At 47.0% G+C, this 22,192-nt stretch overlaps 1 protein-coding gene across 1 annotated transcript; it reads left to right on the top strand.

The window, feature by feature from the left end:
* Window positions 1-5,046: 5,046 nt before the first annotated feature.
* On the top strand, window positions 5,047-18,646 carry LOC128332473 (sulfotransferase 2B1-like). Its single transcript, XM_053266765.1, has 7 exons — window positions 5,047-5,120; window positions 5,695-5,840; window positions 9,240-9,448; window positions 11,086-11,212; window positions 14,403-14,497; window positions 15,067-15,247; window positions 17,323-18,646. Exons 2-7 carry the CDS (start codon window positions 5,702-5,704, stop codon window positions 17,430-17,432), a joined length of 861 nt encoding a protein of 286 aa, XP_053122740.1. The 5' UTR covers window positions 5,047-5,120; window positions 5,695-5,701; the 3' UTR covers window positions 17,433-18,646.
* Window positions 18,647-22,192: the final 3,546 nt, after the last annotated feature.

Genomic DNA, 22,192 nt, shown 5'->3' with positions numbered 1-22,192 from the left:
TATCCAGCCGATCATGTATTCTATGAGGCAGTGTGGTTCAGTGGATGGAGTGTGGGGGTGTGGATTCAGGTTGCTCCTGAAGGTGAGCGTATGCAAAAAGAAGACTTGGCATCCATTTGAAATGATGGCGTATAAAAGGGAGGTCCAACAGGTGCAGCTTCCCCTAACTCTCCCCATGTTCTTGCACATCTCAAATCTTGTCTCCAAGGAATCCTGTTGACCTTGATATCCAAACTTTCATTCCCAGAATCAGACTTGTCCCAACTTGTACTGAGCAAAGGCAAGCTTGAGAATTTATCCATCCCCCCCCCCGGTTAAAATTGCCCCTTGAAACGGCTATCTGTTCCTTGGGAGAATACATACAGATGTGATACTTGTAGGATACCTGTAAGTCAATCCCTGGGGGGGGTGGCAGGGGGTTGGAGAAAGCTTTTGAAAACCCACCTCTTCACCCAAGCTTTAAAATTCTTTAAAATTTTAAGGTTTTAATTGTTAATTTGCTTTAGGTTTTTTGTATATGCTTTAATTTGTTTTATGCTATGGTTAACCGCCCAGAGATGAAAGTTTGGGGTGGTGTACAAATGTGATAAATAAATAAATGGATAGTTGGAAGCGCCAGGCAGGTGGTTTTGGATGGGAAGGGATACCGGAGGAAAGGGCCAATGTCACCTTCCCCAGTGCTGTACACCTCAATCCAATCTGGGTTTGCCTGTGGCTGGTGGCCTCCCCCCAACTCCGTACTTTCCTTCTTCCCTCCCTCCCTCCCCTTAAAAGCAGTGTTTATGGATCACAGCTGTAGCCAAAAAGCAAGTCCAGATGGCCCCAACTATGGATCATATCGGAGCGGAACCTCGATGTTTTTCTGCTGAGCTATGGCACCAGAATATCTCACAGCACTCATATATAGCTTCACATTCAAATGTAAACTAAGGCAGACCCTGCTTATCAAAGGAGACCATGCATGCTTACTAACACAAGACTAACTCCCCTCCGTTCTCACTTTCCCAGGCCAAGCCCTCTTTGGAGCTGTTTTTAGTCCATGGTGGGGGGACATCCAATTTCTTGTATCCTCCCCCCGCCCCTGCATGGGGTGAACAGCAGCCTGGGATGGAGGAGACACATTTGTTTGGGTTACCATTTTTTAAAAACTTTATTTTTTTGCTATTAATTTTTGTGTAATAGGTACAAAGATTGTGGGTTACAATGGTCAAATGATATCAATAGAAAGGTACACTAATGTAAAAAGTGTGTGTTTGTGTGTGTGTGTGTGTGTGTGTGTGTGTGTGTATTAGGACTCTGCATCACATTGGCCTGATAACTGATGTTATCTTGGCCACTCTCTGCATCCTTACTACAGAGGACTGCAAGTCCCCATTCAGCCACTGGGTGGCTCTGGGCCTGCCACGTGTCTCTCAGCCTAGCCCACCTCACAGGGTTGTTGTGAGGATAACATAACTATGTACTTTGGGCTCCTTAAAAGAAGATTGAGATAGAAACATAAACATAAAGAAATAAACGGCAGCGACAAGGCTTACCGAGAGAATGTTTGTGAAATGCTTCTGTAATCGGTTTTGTAAATATTACAGGTTGCCTGGATAATGATTAAGCTCTAGTGCTATGAATGATTAGGCAAAACTCTGCTTAAGTTGGCAGTGGACAGTGTGGGAGAGGCTGGATAGTAAGCAACACAGCAACAATGACTTGCAGTAACCTTAGCTGCCACATCATGAGGTCATTCACACAATCAAAAACTGTGTTCTACTGGGGTTTGGGAGCTGTGTGCGCTCCCAATTTCTGGCTATGTGGAAGCAAGGTAGGAGGAAATCCTGGGTAGAAGTGATTGTGTGGAAGCAAGGTGGGAGGAAAAGCTGCCCGGGTTTCCTCTTACTTTGCTTCCACACAATGAGGCGGGTCTCATGATCAGTGAGACCCACTTTGTAAGGGTGAGTGGGGAGAGCGGGCTTAGCCCACTTTCCCTGCACTCGAGAAGACAGTGCTGGGGGGAGTGGGGACTGATCGGCCCCCAGAAGCTCCAGCATGCCCTGCGCGAGTGCGCAGGGCATGCTGGAGGGACCCCCGGAGCGGGGAGGTGGCTTTTCGCCTCCCCTCTGGGGGTCTACTCATGAGTAACCACAGCACAGAGCCGCGCCGCAGCAACTCACGATCGGGAAGCCCGGGATAGTGGAGCGCTCGATCCGCTAACCCGGGCTTAGGGGAGGGCTACATAAGTGGGTGACCCGCTTTGACTCAACCGGTCTCGGCTGCGAGCCCGGTGAGTCTCACGATTGGTGGAAAGCGGGCTAAGCACCCTTCGCCCGCTTTCCACTGATCGTCAGAATAGCTCCAGTGAAGCGGTTCCCATGACCAGGAGAAATCGGGCTAAGGGAGGCTAGCCGGATTTCACCTGGTCGTCTGCTGCCACGGGAGCCACGCAGCTCCAGCCAGGAAACTACGGAAACTACCCCGCCCCTGAAATGAGGTTAGCGGAGCAGGCTCTCCCATAACCCCATTTAGTTGCTTGTGCACGGCCACGGCACAGCTCTGCACCACAGCAACATGCAAGGAGGCCCCCGCCATTAGGCTAAAACAAGCCTCCCGGCCTCGAGGGGGGGGTATCTCCAGAATGCCCTCGCGCAGGGCATCCTAGAACTTCTGGGGCTGGGTGGCTGCTGATCCCCGTAGCCCTCACTGGCTCCATGACTCAGAGGCTGCTCGTGTGTGGGGCGAGTGGGCTAAGCCCGCTCTCCCCACACAAACCTTCCTGGTGCTTCATACAGGTCATGTGAAGCACCTCAATCACTTCTACCCAGGATTTCCTCCTATCTTGCTCCCACCCAACCGAAAATTGAGAGCACACACAGCTCCCAAACCCGGGTAGAACACAGTTTTTGATTGTGTGCATGACCTTGATGTGTGCAATCAGCCATAACCCAGCCTCTGACTTCTGCACCCAAGCCCTCTTCTCTAGGCAGGAACACAGCCAGTAGTTTTGATTGATAGCTACCAGCAGTATTGAAAGTTATGGAGGCGATTCTCACGATCAGTGGAAAGCGAGCAAAGGGAGCTTAGCCTGATTTCCATGGACCATGGGAGCCACCGGGCTCACAGGCGAGCCCAGTTTCCCCAAAGCGGGTAACCCACTTAAATACCCTTCCTCTTAGCCCAGCTTAGTGGAGAACTCGGATTTCCCGATTGTGTATTTCCGCGCCACGGCAACACATAAAGAGACCCCTGTTGGGAGGCTGCAGGGCTCGGGGGTCTCTCCAGCATGCCCCGTGCACTCGGGCGAGGCATCCTGGAACTTCTGGGGGGCCCATGGCCTCTGATTCCCACAGCCCCTGCCGGCTCAGTGATGGAGCCGGCAGTCATGTGGGTGGCCGATCCGGCAGGTCTCACTGATCGTGAGACTGGCCTCATGTTTTTCCTGAGGAAATCTTTGGAATGGGGACAGTGTCAGAGTTCTGAGCATGCTGTTTTATGTTGTTGAACATTCCCCTCTGGATGAGGCCTCTTCTCCAGTTTATTTGGGATTGCGTCCTCGGTGTCACCCCGTTTCACCTTTCGCTGAGAGTTAGCCGGGGGCGTAGCTATAATTGAGCAAGGGCGGAGGGTGGGAAGAAATGCTCCTGGGCCTAAGAGTCAGGAGCACTGACTCCCTTAGCCGAATATTTTTGACCGCGTGTCAGCTTACTTGCAGCTGCGACTGGCGCACCCAGGGGGGAGCGGGGATTCCAGTAATACACCATGCACTCTCATTTTGCATTATTGGGACTCCTGGGGGGTAGGGTGGCGTGTGTTGGCTCATCCTGGCATCCCTGCTCCGGACCTCCTGGGCAAGCCGCAGGGGCAAGAACCACCATTGTCTTTGGGGGGAGGTAAGCGTAACCCTCCTTCCCTGCAAACAGCCGGCAAGCTTTTCTCACTGATCGTGAGAAGAGCTCGAAAGGATGTGCTGAGAATGGTTTGACTTTCACCTGTGTATATATAAATAAAATGAAATGAATATAGTACTTCGGCAGCAATGACATGGGGTGGCGGGAGAAGCAGGGGGTGACCCAGGAACCCATTTTCACTTCTCGTCCCAAGGCCCATTTTGACCTTGCTAGTCCCCTGAGAGTTCAGGTTCTGTGTTAGACCACCCGGTGAATGTCATGGCTGAGAGAAGATCTGCAAGTGCTGTTCTCGTTCAACATGCGATCCAATAGGCACACAAGTGTTCTTCTCAAACTGTCCTTAGAGCTCTGACTCCTCAGCCCTCTCTCACAGGAACTAGAATTCCTGCTGAGACTCATGAGAAGGAGAAAAGGCGGTGGAGGAATTCCAAAAAGGGCTTCAGGCCCAGTATCCCGCCAATCCAGCTTCAGGCTGCAAAAACCCAATTCCTGATGTGCCAGCGGAGAATCCCTCCCCTTGGGGGCACTCTAATAACAAGAGGTCCAGGCAACATTCCGACCGGTCCTCCAGTGGCTCAGAATGCGGCTATCCCTATCCCTGGGCCTGCAATAAATCAGTGGTCCACGATTCCAGTTCAACACTCTCTCCTCATGAGTCCCTGGCACCCTCCTTTGCCCATAAATGGAATGACTCTGGGGCATCAGTTGCAGACTGAGAGGATGGGGAACTCGCAGGGGACGAGACAAGCCCTTCTCAATCCACTTCTGTCCGCTGGTTCTCTCAACTGGATTTCCAGTCCTCCTTTGCAAGGCCTGAAGAACCTTCAAACTGGAGAGTATTAATAACTGGGCAGAGGTCCCGCAGGGTGGCAGAATGAAAGAACATGGAGTACAAAGCACGGAGGCTGAAGGAAGAGTGTGGAGGAGGCAACAGTGGAGTTATCCGGGTTCAAAATAGCTTGTATTACAAGCCAGTGGTGATAAGTATCATGGGCCACCATTTAAAAGCAGTAAGGGTGGGTACTGATTAACTAAAAGGGAAGGAGAGTTCAAAAGCGGAGATTCGGCGATTAAGTAATTAAAAAACACGTGTTTGCGTAATCTAGGGCAAGGGTAGAGGGGAGTTGGCTGGCACAATCCTGGCAGTGGGTAAAGAGGCAAAACAGTGAGGGAGCAAAGAGCAGAGGCAGGCAGCCGTGGAGAGAGTGGGACCAGCTGGAATCGGAGGTGAGTTGGGGATAGGTTTTGACTGCTGAGAAGGAGAATTGAACATCTACTCTCAAGCCCTCTCAGAGAATGAGGTCATCTCACCACAATGGAGGTGCTACTTGAGGGACAGATTTTTATTTATTATTTATTAGAGACATTTAATATACCGCCCACTCTGGAGACTCCGGGCGGTGCACAACAAGATGCAAACAGGCAACATTAAAAATTACATTCTAAATTAAAAACTAAAATAACTACCAAAGAACAGAAAAATAAATGGCAGGGCAAAAGCCTGGTGAAAAAGAAAAGTCTTCAATAGCGATCTGAAGATCAGTAAGGAAGGGGCTAGCCAGATCTGTAGGGGGAGAGAATTCCAAAGGAGCGGGAGAGCAACCGAAAAGGCCCTTTCACAGATCCTAGAGCCCCGAACATCTCGGAGAGCAGGAACTGACGGAAGGGCCATCTGAGATGTTCGGATTCACACGATGACAAAACTTTCCAAGCCACACACACACACAAACAACAACAGTTGGATAATACCTGAAGAGTCAGGGTAATAACTTTTCTTTCTCATACTGATGTATCTTTGCAGTTTTTCAATGTCGGAAGTGACCTATTTCACCCACAAGGGGATCTTGTTCCCCATTGACTTCTACACCACAGAAAATCTCCTCTATGTGGAAAATGAATTCCAGTTTTTGGATGATGATGTCATGAATGTCGTTTACCCTAAATCAGGTAGGCAAGAACATGGTGGAAGGGGAGTCACCGATGATATTAATGCAAAGAAAGGAAAGTGCATTGACGGATCACTAGTGGCAAAATGTGGGAGGAAGGAACTCTGCTCAGGCCTGAAAACAACTCTTGGATTGTCATGGCCCAGCCTCCAATCAGTTTTAAGCAGGGGCGGAGCCACCGTTGTGGGGATGGGTCCCAAGAACCTGGCCGCCACTCTCTGTAAAGCTGCCCCATCCAACCTAGCCACACCCCATGAGTCTGTCGTCACACGCAGAAGGCTTGGCCATATGCAGAAATGGGGCCATCTGCCCCATTCGCAGGGTGCTTCAGCCAGCTCTGGGTTTCCATCCTGCCCGGGAGCGCCTTTCCCTGTCTCAAAACGGAGAGAGGTCCATTACCAGCCAGGCTGGGAATCCATCGTTGGCTGATGCATCTCACAAACGGGGCCACTAGGGTGCCTAGGGGACACTGCCACCAGGTTGCACCCACTCCGCCAGCGGCTTCCTACGCACCTGCTCTTAAGGAGATATTTAAGACTCTCAAATCACCTGTAAGTCCTAAAGTGAGTCCTCATTACATCCCAAAGATTGTGTTCTTCAGGGTGAAGGCTGGGGGGCAGCGGCCGTCTCCATCAACCCTAAGGGTGACCCCTTGACTAAATGTTTATTGGGCCTGCATGAAGCTTTGGCTGAAGCTGAATACTCTGCACATTCCCCATGGCACCATGCAGAGATGACTGTTCGCACCGTGCAGTGCTACACTTTGACCAGCATCTGGGGATCTCTTAAGGGGAATGCAGCCCTCTTGAGAACCTTACACAGAGTGCTGGGAAGTGTAGTCCTTCTTAGTGTTTTCCCCAGCGAGATCTTAAGAGAGGGTCCATCTCTCTTTAACATCCTCCCAGCACTGAGAAACGTGCAGTACTGTGCGGAGGTCAGCACAGTAAGAAAAGGCTCTCACATTGAGCGTGTGTGTGTGTGTGTGTTTTGGTCAAAGCAGCCGACGCTTGAAAAACAGTGATGATCATTCCTAAAGAGATATAGACACTGGAGGCTGTGCCATGTGAAATTAGAGAGTTTTCTTAGAACCTGAGCAGGAGTCTTTCAGCCACATTTTGCTGCTAGCAGTTTGCAATGAGTAATAAACATGTTTGTGATCACACAGTCACATGGAAAAACATTATATGACGTTGATGCGGCCAATAGAATTGTTGGTTGGGGGATTTTTCTCTCTGTCTCACACCCCAAGTGAGAACTCCTACATAATTATAAAGGTAAACTATGTCGTTGAATCGGTGTCGACTCCTGGCGCCCACAGAGGCCTGTGGTTGTCTTTGGTAGAATACAGGAGGGGTTTACCATTGCCATCTCCCATGCAGGATGCCTTTCAGCATCTTCCTATATAGCCCAATATAGGTGTTTGGGAAACATACCAGCAGGGATTAGATCTGGCAACCTCTGGCTTGCTGTTCAAATCATTTCCCTGCTCCCTGTGCCTAGGCTATATAAGCATAACCCTTTTAAAAAACCTGTTTTAATTGTTTTTCATTGTGTTTTATTGTATTTGAATTGTATGCTGCCTCGAGACATATCTGCTAGGCAGTTTATAAATATGATAGATAGGTAGATAGATAGATAGATAGATAGATAGATAGATAGATAGATATCTTTTATACCGGGTTCTCTTTTTATGCAGATAATTGTAGAGTTCTCTCTTAAGGCTGAAGTTCGATTTTAGATAAGTTCAGAGACCTTCAAATGACTCCCAGATAGTTTGAAAGGGTGGCGCTGAAGCATCATAAAATTCCTTGGTCAAGTCATCAGGAGTATCATATTGAATTGTTTTTATTTGCCTTTGGTCATCAGACCACAGCAAAACAGATGGAATAAATCTAATAAAATAGATTATACAAAGAATACCAACAACAACAACACACCCTAATAAAAATATAATACATCTAGAAATCCAAGAAACCAGATTTCATAAAAGGTACAAGGAAATAAAATACAGGCTCCATTAAAACTAGTATTAAAAAGATTACAGCTAAAATTTGGAATCCCTTCAACAACAGTATTTTCTTTCATTAATCACTGAGGAGACTTCAGGCATTTTAAGATCACCATGCCTGAATGCACGTTGAGTGTTGATTGTATGAGCACCCGCACAGTATAATCCAAAGGATCCCCAGCCCAAGCATTTTACTACTATGGTTATATATACACACCAGACTGGAGAGTTGGTGCATAGGCAGAAAGGGGCCTCAGCTTCAGAGCAAACTTAAAAAATCCATCATTTCCATCAGGCTCCAAATTTCCATCCTTTACTTCGGAATAGTTAATTCATGGGGCATGATAAGCTTTGTATTCTGGAAAGAAATAAAAATACTATCTATTTTCAACTGGAGACAATTTTATAAATAGGTCCTGGAAGCCGCCTGCAGTGCCCATTACTGGACAAATCTGGATCTATATGTTGAGAAAGTAAAGGGGCATGACTGTCTTTTCCCAGCAGGTGGCATTCTGGCATTTGCTGAACCAATTGTAGGATATTTGAGTTGCTTGAATGCTCCAGAGCTGAAGATGTCAAAAAGACTCAATAGCTGCATTTACAAGTCATACGAAACTGGAGGTGAAGGGGACTCCGGTTTCAGTTTTTGAACATTCAAATGCAGACAACTGCAGTTAAGAAAGAAAATGGACCTGCGGTTTCCCTCCCGGGACAATGCTTTATACTTTCAGTTTGTAGTGAGGACTTCTGATTCCACGGTACCAGCGTTATGTCTGAATTCCGGCACCGCCGTCTGGTTTCTTCGGGACCAGAATTGAGGGAGGAAGCTCCTCCCTCTCTCCAGCGGCTATTGGCTGCGAGGGCTGTCCTTCAGTAAAGAAGGAAACCTAGGCAGCCTGTTCCCCCTCCTCTCTGCAGTCAGCGAGACAGAAGAGGGGGAGCTTTCCTCAGTGTCCAAATTCAGTTGGGAAAGTAGGGGGAGGGGGAGCAGAGATGCTGGGTTACTGTACCCGCAATTCCACATAAATAAATAAACAAATAAATAAATAAATTCAATTTCTGTTACACCCAAAGGCGGCCAATGTCTGGCAATCTGGTCCAATGGAGTTGAGCCGCCTTATTAACATTCTTCCTAGTCCCCTTTAAATAATGCACTCATCGTGACCTGGCATGAAGTCAAGGGAATCCTGATGTTATAAAGTGTTGGGGTCGCCAGCTGTTCAAAAAGGTCCATTGGGATTCTGCAGACCTTTCCCTTGATTTTGTCCGGGGCTGGAATGATTATTGAGTACGGGTGGGGGTAGGCATGAGCTAGGTGAGATGTGAGTCTTGCAGAACAAAGAGAGCTGGAGAAGCAGAGGCAACCCTGTCACTCTTGGACTTCCCACCTAGGCACCCATTGGATGTCAGAGATCTTGTGCTTGATCCGTCATGAGGGGGACCCCACGTGGGTGAGGAATGTCAATCTCTGGAACCGGACACCCTGGATTGAAGTTGTTGAAGGCATGAAGCTTGCCCTGAAATATCCTCCTCCCAGGCTCCTGAATACTCACCTGCCAATCCAGCTTTTCCCTAAGTCCATTCTCCACTCTAAGGCCAAGGTAAGAGAGGGGGCAATTCTCAATGAGGGGCAATTCACTCTTATGGTACATTCCACATAATAGCTTTCTTGGATATGCAACAGAGGTGCAAAACACGCAGCAACCCCACCTTACTATCTCTCATGGAGAATTCTGGGTTGTGCATTTGTACCCTGTCCATATACAAGAAGAAGCATCTGTCTATCTATCTATCTATCTATCTATCTATCTATCTATCTATCTATCTATCTGTGTTGCAAACCACCGAGAGACTTGTGTTTTTGGCGGTATACAAATGTGTTAAATAAACAATAAAAATATCTATCTATCTAAACCACTTTGGGAACTTTTGTTTTAAAGAGGTTTATAAATATTCATCATATTTATAGTTTGTAAGACTGCCTCTTCAGGACCAACGCATGGTCTGTGGAGGGGAAGCATGGTCTGATAAGAACTTTTCATTCTTATCATAGAAAGAATGAGAAATTGTTTTGGAGATTCTTGGTAAACATCAATTATTTGTGGTCCCTTTACATGCTCTGAGTATCTCCTCATAAGAAGCTTCTGGTGGTTCCCAGTCCATGCTTTAGTCTCTCCTGATAGCTACTGTGCATGGCTAGATGACAAGGAGATGAACCGAAATTTATCACCAATTCAGAATGAGGCCAACGTCAGCACACATGCAATGATTTTAAAATGATTTTGTTGACATTTCGCTTCTACAAAATGGCTTTGTGGAATATTTCTGGGGAAATAAAGCCCTCTCTAAATATACCCTTTTGAAAATTCAACATATTTACATCTTTTTTTCCTTCCTAAATTCCCCAAGATGCAAGTGGAAAGTCACGTGAATCATGGGAATATAATTTGGGGTTTTGTCAACACTTTTGAGCTAGAGACATTGTAGAAAAGTTTCAATCAAAGTAACATATATCAATTCTAGCTCACTCATGAAGCACTCTTTCAGGAATTTGTTAAAGTTGTTGGTGTGCGTGCGGGGGGGGGAAATTACAAGTATTTTTTTTTTAAAAAAATCTTAGAGATAGTCTAGATGAAATGAGAGAAAAACCCACATTTTCATTCGGATTAGTTTGTTTACACCTCACAATATACTAACACGTAGATCTCTTCCAGATGGCAATCAAGTGCAGAAGTTTGAAAGCGTCTACACAAGTCCCAAGTGAGGTTTTTCACTCCCTGTACACACACTTAAGTAGGTTTCTGTTCTGCCTCTTACGTGATTGTGGCCACATGCCAAGCAGGGACTTTGTGTGATTTTCACAGCGCCTCCAGCTGGCTAGAGTTTGCATTCTGGGAAGAAGCCACTTCTTTTCATTACTACCTAAAAGTAACAATGAAAAGGGATAGGTTCACAAGTGCTGGCCAGCTGGTGACACTGCAAATATCTTGCACACAGTACTCAAAGAAGCTCTTCTCACGATCCATGATAAGAGTTTCTTTCTGGTCTGCAGGGAGAGCGGGCTTAGCAGATGATCTCCGCAGACTATCAAAGAACTTTGTGGAAGCTTTCAAACTCTGATACCTTATTGCCATCTGAAAAAGCTCAGCATTGTTTTTCCCCGAGGAAGAATCAAAACGTGGCCGCTGGTGGTTTCTATCCTACCTAAATAAAGCCCATATACCTGCTTCTCCTGCAGATTTTCTACACGGCACGAAATCCCAAGGATGTGCTGGTCTCATTTTACCACTTCTCCAAAACCCAACGATATTTGAAGGATCCTGGAACTGTGGAAGAATTCCTGGAGGAGTTTCTGAATGGGAAAGGTATGGAAACATGAAATCAGCTGCATTCTTCAATGGGTTTCACTAACCCTAAAGGAGCCACGTGCTATATAAACAAATGAATGAATAGCACAACGTGACTAAATGAACTGGAATCGGAATGCTCAAAAAGCCAGTCAATCAACCCCAATTTTATATGGTACACATATCTGGACAGAAATAATACACCAACTTAATGAAACAAAGTGCATACAAATGTTGCAAAGAATCTTCCACAGCATATATAGTCAATTTTAACACTTAGGTGTGATCAGAACAGTTCTTATCTTATAAACCAGATAGTCCACAAGCAGGGTTCAACAACAATTGAGTAGGATGAAGAGAACTCTTCTTATCATTGTACAGCAGCACATTCACATTCACAGTCTCATAGGAATGGAAGAGATATTTGTAATCCAACCATGTGTTTCAAAGAATGACAGATTTTTTCAGATATTTCCTTGTGTTACCAATTTTATACAAGGATTTTCTGTTTCATAACCAACTGTTACTCCATCAGATTACAACCATTGTACGTCTTCTCACGGTTTCATATGTACAGTGCCTGTGGAGACATGCTTTTATTTTATTTAGCACATTTGTATACGGCCCAAGTTTACAATAAAAGAGATTAAAAACAAAGGTAAAAATTAAAACAATTTGAAACGATGACAGTTTCTATTTATTTATTTATTATACCCCGCCCCTCCAGTACACTACTGCTTGGGATGGCCAGCATGTAATAAAAAGATACAATGTAAAATAAGACTAATAAAGTTAACCAAATTTAGGTTAAACCAATTAAAAGACCAAGCTAAAACCACATTTACAATTACATTTTTTAAAAGAAGTTTCAAATTAAAAGTTATTTTAAAAGCTAAAAACTGAAAACCATGAAAACTAAAGAACCTACCACATATAAACAGAGATGAAACATTCAAAAGCCTCTTTTAAAAGATGCATTTTCAATTGTTTTTTTAAAAAAATCACTAAGGGAGGGAACATGCTGAAGCTTTTCAGAGAGGGCATTCCAAAGTCGAGGGGCCACAACCGAAAAGGCCCTGTCTTTTTCTATAAGTCTAATTAAAAGTCTGGGTGAATAAATGTGTCTTAAAGGCCTTTGACTAAGATTTCAGAAATGGGGAGGCTCTTATTTCAACTTATTTCAGGAGCACATTCCAAAGCCTGTTTAGCAACCAGATTTGCATGAAGCCCTTTTTCTAAATTGCTCAGGGCTATTTATTTATTTATTTATTTGAGTTCTATACCGCCCTTCCAAAAATGGCTCAGAGCGGTTTACACAGAGAAATAATAAATAGATCAGATGGATCCCTGGCCCCAAAGGGCTCACAATCTAAAAAGCAACATCAGATAGACACCAGCCACAGTCACTGGAGGTACTGTACTGGGGGTGGATAGGGCCAGTTACTCTCCCCCTGCTCAGTAAAGAGAATCACCATGTTAAAAGGTGCCTCTTTGCCCAGTTAGCAGTTAACACTTAGCACTGTCCCATTTCACCTTCACGGGAGTCTGGGGAAGAACGTTCGTCTGAGAGCAAGGATTCTGTGTAAGACTGCTCAATGAGCGTTATTGCTGAGAGAAGATCTCTGGGCACTTTTCAATCCCATGTGCTATCCACTAGGCCATGGGTTCCAAGCTTGCCTTCCCAGATGTTGCTGAACTACAACTCCCAAAATAACCAACCACAACTGTTGCTCTGTATGGGAGCTGTACTGAGATATCTAGGGACAAAGGGTTTCAAACCTCTGTACTTGGGATGTGCATGGAACTGTCGGGGGCCGGTTTGACGGCGGGGTGTATGTGCAGCTTTAAGGGCGGGGTAGGATGCACTGACCCCCCTGCTGCATTCCCCCACCAGTGCTTGGTTCCTTAAACATCCCCCGGGGCGGCAGCGTACCTCCCTGCCACCCCTTTCGCTATGTTTACCGGAAGTACCCGGAAGTAGCAGCAGATGCACCTGTGTACAAGCAGATCCACTTCTTCTGGGAGATGTTTAAGGAACTGAGCATCGGCGGAGGAAATGTGGCGGCGGGAGGGGGGAGTGCATCCTCCTCCACCCTTTAAGCTGCACCCCTCTGCCATTGAACCGGCGGAACCCATGAAGGCCTCCCTACTAGGCCTCACAAGCACTCTTCTCAACCAGTCCTTCAGACCTGAACACCACCATTTCTTGGAAAACCACAATTCTTGCCAGAGTCCATGAGAAGGAGAAAGGGCACCACAAGATAGATCGATTAATTAAATTAATTACATTTTTATGTCAACCCATCCAATGGCTCTGGGTGGTACACAACAACAAAACAAAAACCCACACGCAATCATTAAAAACGATCATCTTAACAAAAGAAAAACAAATTTTAAAAGCAGTTTAAAACCATGAAGATAGTTACTTAAAAGCCATTTTAAAATCCTGGAAGGCCAACAATGATTCCCAACCCCGGATTTCTGCCAGGAGTGCATTCCACAGCCCTGGAGTAGCTACTGAGAAGGCCTGGTTCTGAGTGGCCACCAGACGTCCATAGGAACATAGGAAGCTGCCATATACTGAGTCAGACCATCTTGCTCAGTATTGTCTACACAGACTGGCAGTGGCTTTTCCAAGGTTGCGAGCAAGAGTGTCTCCCTCCTCAATCTTGGAAATGCCATAGAGGGAGCTTGGAACCTTGTGCATGCAAGCAGGCAAGTGCTTTTCCCAGAGCGGCCCCATCATATCTTACAGTGCTCACATGTAGTCTCCCATTCAAATACAACCAGGGCAGAACCTACTTAGCACAGGGGGCAATTCATGCTTGCTACCACAAGACCAGCTCTTTGGTACCACGTACCAGTAGTAACTGGATATGGACCTCCTCAGATGTCCTTAAAAAGCGCTGGTGATCATACAAAAGAAGGTGCTTTCCAAGGTAACCTAGACTTAAACTGTGCAGGGCTTTAAAGACGATAACCAGCACTTTTTGTTTTGCCTGGAAACGTATCGGAAACAAAACTCAAACATCTTTCAAACATAGGAGGGAAGGGCTGACAGGTTAGGTCGAGCATTCTTTGGATGTAAAAGAATCAAAAGGATATGCTCTCTGCTCACGGGTAGCAGGGAGTGTGACTCTGAGGACTGTCTTGGCCACCTCCACATCACCCGCCGAACTGACTGTTCTGCTTGTTCTTCCTCTTGTAGTGATCTTTGGCTCTTGGTTTGACCACGTGAAAGGCTGGCTGGAGATGAAGGACAGAGCCAACATCTTCTTCATCACCTACGAAGAGCTGCAGCAGGTAGGGGTCCAACTTTGACCTGGTTTCACACACCTGTAGTCACCTGAACTTATAGGTTTGCTGGCTTTGTGTTTTGAAAACACAAAATTGAAACAGATCATTGTAAGCCTGTGATGTCATGGGCTTGCGATGATCTATTTCAACTGTGCAGGGGGCCTGGAGCGCCTCGCAGTTATCAAGGGCTGCCGGGCCAAATGGACAGGCCAAGTGGTCACTCCGGCCACTGTCACTGGGGGTGGGGAGAGGCAAGGCTTAGCTCAGCCCCCCAGCCCAAGGCCAAGCCTCCACCCCTCTGGCGCACACACATGGCAGCTTAAATTAAGAAAAAAAAAACCCACAGAGGTACACTGTGGTGTGGCAGCAGCAGGGCGGGCATGGGGTGGCTGAAAGAGGCCCCCCAAAAAAACAAGGTTTGGGGGGGCCTCACAGAAGAGGGCCTCATAGTGGGGGGCATTCCAATTGCCCCAATTACCTAGGTGCCCCTTGGTCTCTTTAAAGGGCAGACCTCCACAAAGCAGTGAGTTTGAATTCACATTTGGACCCAATGTCCTCTGCTTTTGTCCACACAGGACTTGCGAGGAAGCGTGGAGAGGATTTGCCGCTTCCTTGGTAAAGAGCTGAACAGCCAGCAAATTGACTCGGTGGTGGAAAATGCCTCCTTCCACAAAATGAAGGACAACAAGATGTCCAACTTCTCCCAAATTGCCGACGATGTTATGGACCACACCAAAGGAAAACTTATGAGAAAAGGTAAAAGCAGAATCTAAGGCAGGGCTGCTCAGCTTCAGCCCTCCAGCAGATGTTGGCCTACAACTCCCAGAATCCCTGGCAGTTGGCCCCTGTGGCTGGGGATTATGGGAGTTGTAGTCCCAAAACAGCTGGGGGCCCAAATGTGGCTTGGCCTGATTGCAGAGGTGCCTAGCGCTGGTGCCTGTGTGTTTGTGTTTGCATTGGCTGGAACTCAGGGGGCAGGAGCTTGGCAGAAATGTCATGGGGAGGCAAAGGTGAACGGCCAGTTCTTGTCATGAGGGACGCAACAGTGCCTCGGGGCTGGTTCAAGATCATTCCGATCTATGCTGGTGTGTGGAGAATGCCTGCCTGCCTCTTCGGTAGCCCTGTGACAGGAAGAAATTCTGTAGGCCAAGCTTTTCTCCTCACCGCACTTGCATGCTAGTCTGAGAGTCAGGGGCACCATTAGGGAGTGGCCCATGGGGCAACGAGTTGCTCAAAGCCCCAAATCCCTTCAGCCTCCTCTCTCCTCCATGGCCTCGCCATGAGAGAATTTGCTGCAGTGGAGGCTCCTGCACAGAGGCTGGGAGATTGCTCCTGGCCTCGCCTAGCTCTCTGCTGCTTCCATCATCCAAGGTGCTGTATTATACTGTTAGAGACTTTAAAAATATATGTAATTAAACTTGTGGGGGGTGAGGTTGAGTTTAATTCTCCAAAGAGGGGCTGTGGGACTGGGCCCTGGGTCTTTTGAGTACCTCGCAATGCCCCTGCTTTGAATGCAGCCTGGGCAATGCCATCGATTACCACTTTGTTAATCGACGAGGATGATGAGGAGAGTTCATATCTGAGTCATGTCAAATTTGTTTGTGGTAGTGTGGGTGGATGCCTGTGCGGGTAACTTGTGCTGCTGTGATGATCCTCATTCAGACGGTTTAACATTCCCCCGCTGTAGCCATGTACAGTGGGGCGAAGGGGGAGGAAGTCCCGCCCCCACCACATCAATCAGCAGTGCAAGCCGCCACTCAAACTGACAGGCAGGGCTTGTCTGAAGAAGGAAAAGCCCGATGCATGATGTGCAGTGCAGAGGTGTGGGCAGTTCTGAACCACAACACATGTGTTTGGAAATACAGCTCAAAGGAGGACTCTTGATACAGCAGTGTGCAAGAAGAGATATGGGGAAAACTCATTGCAGTGGCTAACCGACTGTGCAGTGTGCCACCTATAAAAGGAGGACAGGTGTAGGCATCCTGCGAGCCAGCCAAGAGCCCATCTTCACTGCTGGCTGAAGGAGGGGAGACTCAATTGCTTGGTTTTATTGTCGATTTTATCAGGATTTGTAGGTTTCTTTGATAGTTCCACTTTTAAGTAAGTTGCCTGGTGATGGTGGGGATGGAAATTGTCTCTGACCAGTCCTCTAATGCCACATATCATGTAGCTACGTTTTGCCCTGTTCTATACGGATCCATCTCAGCAAGTTTTGATTAACAATGAATTAGGGATGAGAGCAAATATTATATTTTTACTTACTTACTTATTTAGTACATTTGTATACCACCCTATTTTTAAAAAAGGCCTTGGGCGGTTCACAATCTAAAAGCCATTAAAACATTAACATGATTAAAATAATTTAAAAATACAGTAACAACCCTAAAATGTGAAGTTTTAAAACTATAATCTAAAGCCTGACTAAACAGGTTTGTTTCCAGGGCGTCCTTAAAAACAATCAGAGAAGGAGAAATGCTAATTTCATCAGGAAACACGTTCCAGAATCCCCAGGCAACTTAGGAAAGGTTCCAGTTCCCACAAACCGGACCACTCCAGATGATCTGAATAGGTGGCAGAGTTGATGAAGAAGAAGGCGTTCTCTGAACTACCTCAGATCCAAGCCATTTAGGGCTTTCTATATTAATGGATAGTAACTGGTTAACATAATGGTTTATTTGCTATTACAGTGTATGGTTTGCAGGGCATCATGTATGGTGCATATTATGTTAATTATGATGCATGTTATGATGCATATAATGCATATTGTGTATACTGGTCAAGGACCTAAGCAAGGGATTGATTGATTGACCTGAGCTCTTGGGGTCTTTCAGGGATTTGTGGGGACTGGAAGAACCACTTGACGGTGGCCCAGAGCGAACACTTTGACCGTGTTTATCAGGAGAACATGCGGGGTGTGAAGATGACCTTCCCATGGGACTGACGAATGCCAGATGCTTCCTCTTGCTCTTCAGGATCCTCACACTCTGTCCCATCTGGAGCACATTCATTCTACCGAGAAGCCATATCCCTCTAGGATGCCACGCTAATTTTGGCGTTATGTTCCCTGTGGGAGTACACTCACTGTAGCTGTGACACCTGTACCATCTTCTCCCACAAAAGTCTGATTTGTATTATGCTGATTGACTGATCTTGTATCAAAGCCACTTCCCTCCTTCTCAGATTGTGGTTGTGCACAGCATTGGTTGTCTATCGTGTAAGAACATAGGAAGCTGCCTTATATCAACACAGTCCACTGGTCCTTTGAGCTCAGTATATTGCCTACTAGGGTTGTGCATGGAGCCAGGAAGCCCAGTTTGGTTCGAACCGAACCAGACTCAGACTGAACCAGGCCCAGTTCAGTTCTGTGCACTTTAGGCCGGGCCCCAGTTTGGCTCGAGGTTGAAACAGTTCATGCCCAGCTTGAAGGGGGGTGGGGGGTGTTCTACTACAAGCACAACAATTTTTTTTAAAAAAAAACTTACAACCTGGGCACGCAAATTGCCAGTGCCCTTGCGTGGCAGCCTCCAAAATGGCCTCCTCAATCAGCGGCAGAGCCAAAATGGCCCCCAAATTTGCTGATACAGTTCTAAGAAGTCCATGGGGGACTGGTAGGGGGAACGGGAACTGTTGGAGACCCCTCTGTGGCTGTGGCAGCCCCCTCCAGAGGACAACGGCAGTAAGTTTTCTTTTTTAAAAACTGATGTTGTAGAACTCCCGAGCAGGCCTTGGGGGTTGGGGAGGGTTTGTCTCAAGGTCGTACCAAACTAAAGCGGGCCTTGTTTGGCTCAAGGGTGAGCCAAAACTGGCCCAGTTCAATGGCAAACGGGCTCGACTTTGAGTCGGTCCGGAGTTGAGCCGGTCCGGAGTTCCCACCCTGGCGGCATCTCCAAGATAGGGCTGAGAGAGATTCCTGCCTGCAACCTTGGAGAAGCCGCTGCCAGTCTGTGTAGACAATACTGAGCGAGATGGAACAGTGGTCTGATCTGGAATAAGGCAACTTCCTATGTTCCAGAGCTTCCAGCAGGGATTTTTCTCAGCCGGGCCAGTGCTTTTTTGTGATGGTACACACTGGTACATGGATCTAATACGTGGCACTGAAAAACATCATGAAGCCACAGACTTCAACCTACAGCAATAAAACTCCTTGAAATAAAATGTGCTTTAAATGAGCTCTGTTGAGCAGAGGTGCGCCGAGGTAATTTTGGAGCCTGGACCTGAAGGCCTTTGGAGGTAACCCCCCACAACCCACAAGTTAAGCACCATCTCCCTACACACATACACCATGATGCACGCAACATTTTTAGCACATGGGTTCTTGAGGACACAAACAGCAACTGAACTCACAAGACTGTATGAATGTAAAAGGTATATTTATGCAAATCTGCATTAGCAGAAACATTTCAACACACAACTTAACATAGTCCTTATCCCAAATCTTTCTTTCATCACTCCCCCCTCTGTCCCTAAAGCAGAGGTCATGTGCTGGGCCGTCTGGCACAGCATGGCTACCACACCATCCAGGACAGACTCCAGAGGGTTTGGGAACCCCAGGGGGTGTTGAGGCCCTGGAACTCTGCCCGGACGTTCAGGGGGAAGAGCCCCTCTGCTATGGAGGATAAAATCTCATGCATCTGATTACATGGACTGCAGTCCATGAAAGTTAATCTGCTATTTGCTCAGAAACATATTAATAGCCCACTGATAAAGAGAAATAGACTGCGTTTTCATCTGCCTCTTGATAACATCCTGCACCAAATCTCCTGATGCTCCCTCCCAGTGGTTGCATGTAGATGGTAAAGACCATTAGAGACAGTATGGAGCCTTGTGGAACTCCATCGAGTAACTGGAATCTGCCTGAGAGGTAGAAACAGAGCCACTGTAGAACACTGCCATCCAATCCCACCTTCCTCAGGTGCCCCGGAAGGATCCCATAGTCAATGGTAATGATAGACCCTGAGAGATCCAAAAGGATAAACTGAGTCACACTCCCTCTATCAATACCTAACTGGAGATCATTCATCAAGCCTACCAAAGCAGCCATGTCTCAACCAAATAGCTCGCTTGAAAGCCAGTTTGAAATGGATCTTCATAATCTGTTTCCTCCAAGGCTGTTGGGAGGCCACCACCCCCTCAATCACCTTGCTCAACCAGGGGAGTTTAGAGTTGGGCTTATAATTACCTAACTCTGAGGAGTCCAATGTAGGTTTTGTCCAAGTATGGTCTAACGATCACCTCCCTAAGACAAGGAGGCATCCTGCCCTCCCTCAGAGAAGCCTTTATGATGTTTACCAGAGCCTCTCCAAGAATCGGATTGTTAGATAAAATAAGCCAAGTTGGTCAAGGGTCAAGAGAAGAGGTGGTCACACAGAAGCTATTCTCACGAGCAGCAGAGAGGCTGGAGCCCCTGGTGGCGCAGTGGTAAAACTGCCGTCCTGTAACCAGAAGGTTACAAGTTCGATCCTGACCAGGGGCTCAAGGTTGACTCAGCCTTCCATCCTTCCGAGGTCGGTAAAATGAGTACCCAGAATGTTGGGGGCAATATGCTAAATCATTGTAAACCGCTTAGAGAGCTCCGGCTATACAGCGGTATATAAATGTAAGTGCTATTGCTATTGCTATGTGTGCAGTAACGGGAGCTGCGTGGCTCCTGCTGGTGGCTCGGTGGCAAGCCTGCTTCTGGAGCCTGCTGCTTAACCCAGGTTTCGGGTGCGAAAGAGCCCCAAAAGTGGGTTAAAGGATTGTGCGTCGAGGCGCAACTCTGCACTGCACCGACTCATGAGTAGCCTCCTGAGCGGGAGGCTACGACAAGCCTCCTGGCATTGGGAGGCTCCCCAAAAGGCACTGCGCACTCACGCAGTGCCTTATGGGACTTCTGGAAGCCAGGAGGCTCCTGAACCCCTCCATCCCAACTGGCTCCATGACGGAGACGGTAATCGTCTGGGCGGCCAATTCGAAAGGAAGTCAAGCCTGCTCTCCCTGCAAAGCCCCTTCTGGCTCTACACACAGGTTGTGCGTTGAGCCTTACGGCCTGAAACAGCGTGTCCACAGCCTCAGGAGTCACAAACGGAAAGTGATCCAGTCTGACCATATAGGAGGAGTTTCTGGATTGCTCCACAGCAGACTCGGCTCTAATTGTAGAGTCCAGTTTGGACCAAATATGAGAGAATTTTTTACTGTGAAAAAAATCATTGAAGCATCACAACGAGTAACTGATGATTCCAAATTTGGATTCAAAAGGGAAGGGGCTCATATAAGCTCGCTTACAACCCGAGACAACTCTGCTCGATGTGAACTTGCAGATACAATGAGGGTAAGAAAGAATTGCTTCTTTGCCACGTGTATTGCCAGATAATAGATCTTCAGATGTGCTCTATGTTGTAAGCTGTCAGATTCTAGGTGAGTCCTTCTCCACTTGCACTCTAGTCATCTACCTAGCCTTTACAGCTCCTATAATTCTTCTGAATATCACAGGGCTTATTTTGATGCAGGTCAGAGATGACGCTTAGGAACGATTGTGTCTACTGCTCTAGTGAGCTTGTTCAACAGAGAATCGGCACAATCACTTGAAATGGGCCAATATCTCAACAGGGATCCAGGTAAGCGAGACAGCATCCTTATTGACCACAGCCAAATCACCTCCTTGCCCACATCCTCTTGCCTGCTCCACCACAGAGTATCCTACTGGGAGAAGCTGGACCACTAACCAAACTGGACCACTAACCAAACTGGACCACTGACCTCCCACAAGCAGGTCTGTAATGCATAGCAATTCAGATCCTTCATCCAAAATCAAATCATGGATGATCTCCAGTTTGTTTTGTAACCTGGCATTACAATATAACAGCCCAATCCACAATAAATGCATTTTCAGGTGAAAAGATCTTCATCAAAAAGCTGCGGGGGTGGGTACAGATGAAATAGACTGAATCGGGAGTTCTAGAGCTGTGCAGAAATTGGGGTGGGTGGGGGTGGAGGGTGGGACCTTGATCCTTGTTCTGTGATCTTGGATATAGGTGGAGTGCAGTTTGCTAGCACATTCCAAGCAGAGGGTAAAGAGGGAAATCAGTGAGGGAGCAAAGAGCAGAGGCAGCCAGCAGCAGAGAGAATGGGAATCGGAGTTTGAATTGGAGGTGAGTCAGACTCAGGGATCAGCCTTGGCTATACAGAAGTGGAATTCAACACCTACTTCCAAGCCCCCAAGAGAAGTCCTGCAGCTCACGGTGGTGGTGGTTTCCAGATCCTTATTTCAAGTGCTGCCTTTTTCAATCATTGCAACATACTCTTCTTCATCCTCACAGGCCAATGTAGAGCCCGTCTCCAGGCATTGCTTCCTTGCTTTAGTATGGAGACAGCAAGGCTACTGTTCTTCTGTCTTCATGTAAAAAGACTTTTGCCTCTCTCATTTAAGCACATAATAACCTTGGTCTAGTGAAAGAAAGCTGTATGTAAGGCCCAGATGATGTGGAGGAGACTTGGGCTCACTGCAATCAAGCGGTCCCATTGATTTTTAGGGGACATCCACCCCAATCTTATGCATGTTTAAGTCTGACTGTGTTCAAGGCAGACAGACTTCCAGGTAACTTATAGAACTGCAGCCTGAAGTGTGACTGTTTCCCTCCTCATTGACATCTGTTTGTTTTCAAATGCTTGATAATACTTGATCCCCCCTGGGGCCAGGGGCGTACCAAGGTTGGAGTGGGC

The sequence above is a fragment of the Hemicordylus capensis genome, chromosome 7 (assembly GCF_027244095.1).
Source record: "Hemicordylus capensis ecotype Gifberg chromosome 7, rHemCap1.1.pri, whole genome shotgun sequence".
NCBI classification, from domain to species: Eukaryota; Metazoa; Chordata; class Lepidosauria; order Squamata; family Cordylidae; genus Hemicordylus; species Hemicordylus capensis.
This window is presented reverse-complemented; position numbering and strand designations above follow the sequence as displayed.

Excerpts from the sequence above, each read along its gene's own strand:
- LOC128332473 (XM_053266765.1), top strand. The coding sequence starts at position 5,702 with ATGTCGGAAGTGACCTATTTCACCCACAAGGGGATCTTGTTCCCCATT. Across the intron at positions 5,841-9,239 it reads TGTCGTTTACCCTAAATCAG|GCACCCATTGGATGTCAGAG; the intron begins GTAGGCAAGAAC and ends CTTCCCACCTAG. Across the intron at positions 9,449-11,085 it reads TTCTCCACTCTAAGGCCAAG|ATTTTCTACACGGCACGAAA; the intron begins GTAAGAGAGGGG and ends CTTCTCCTGCAG.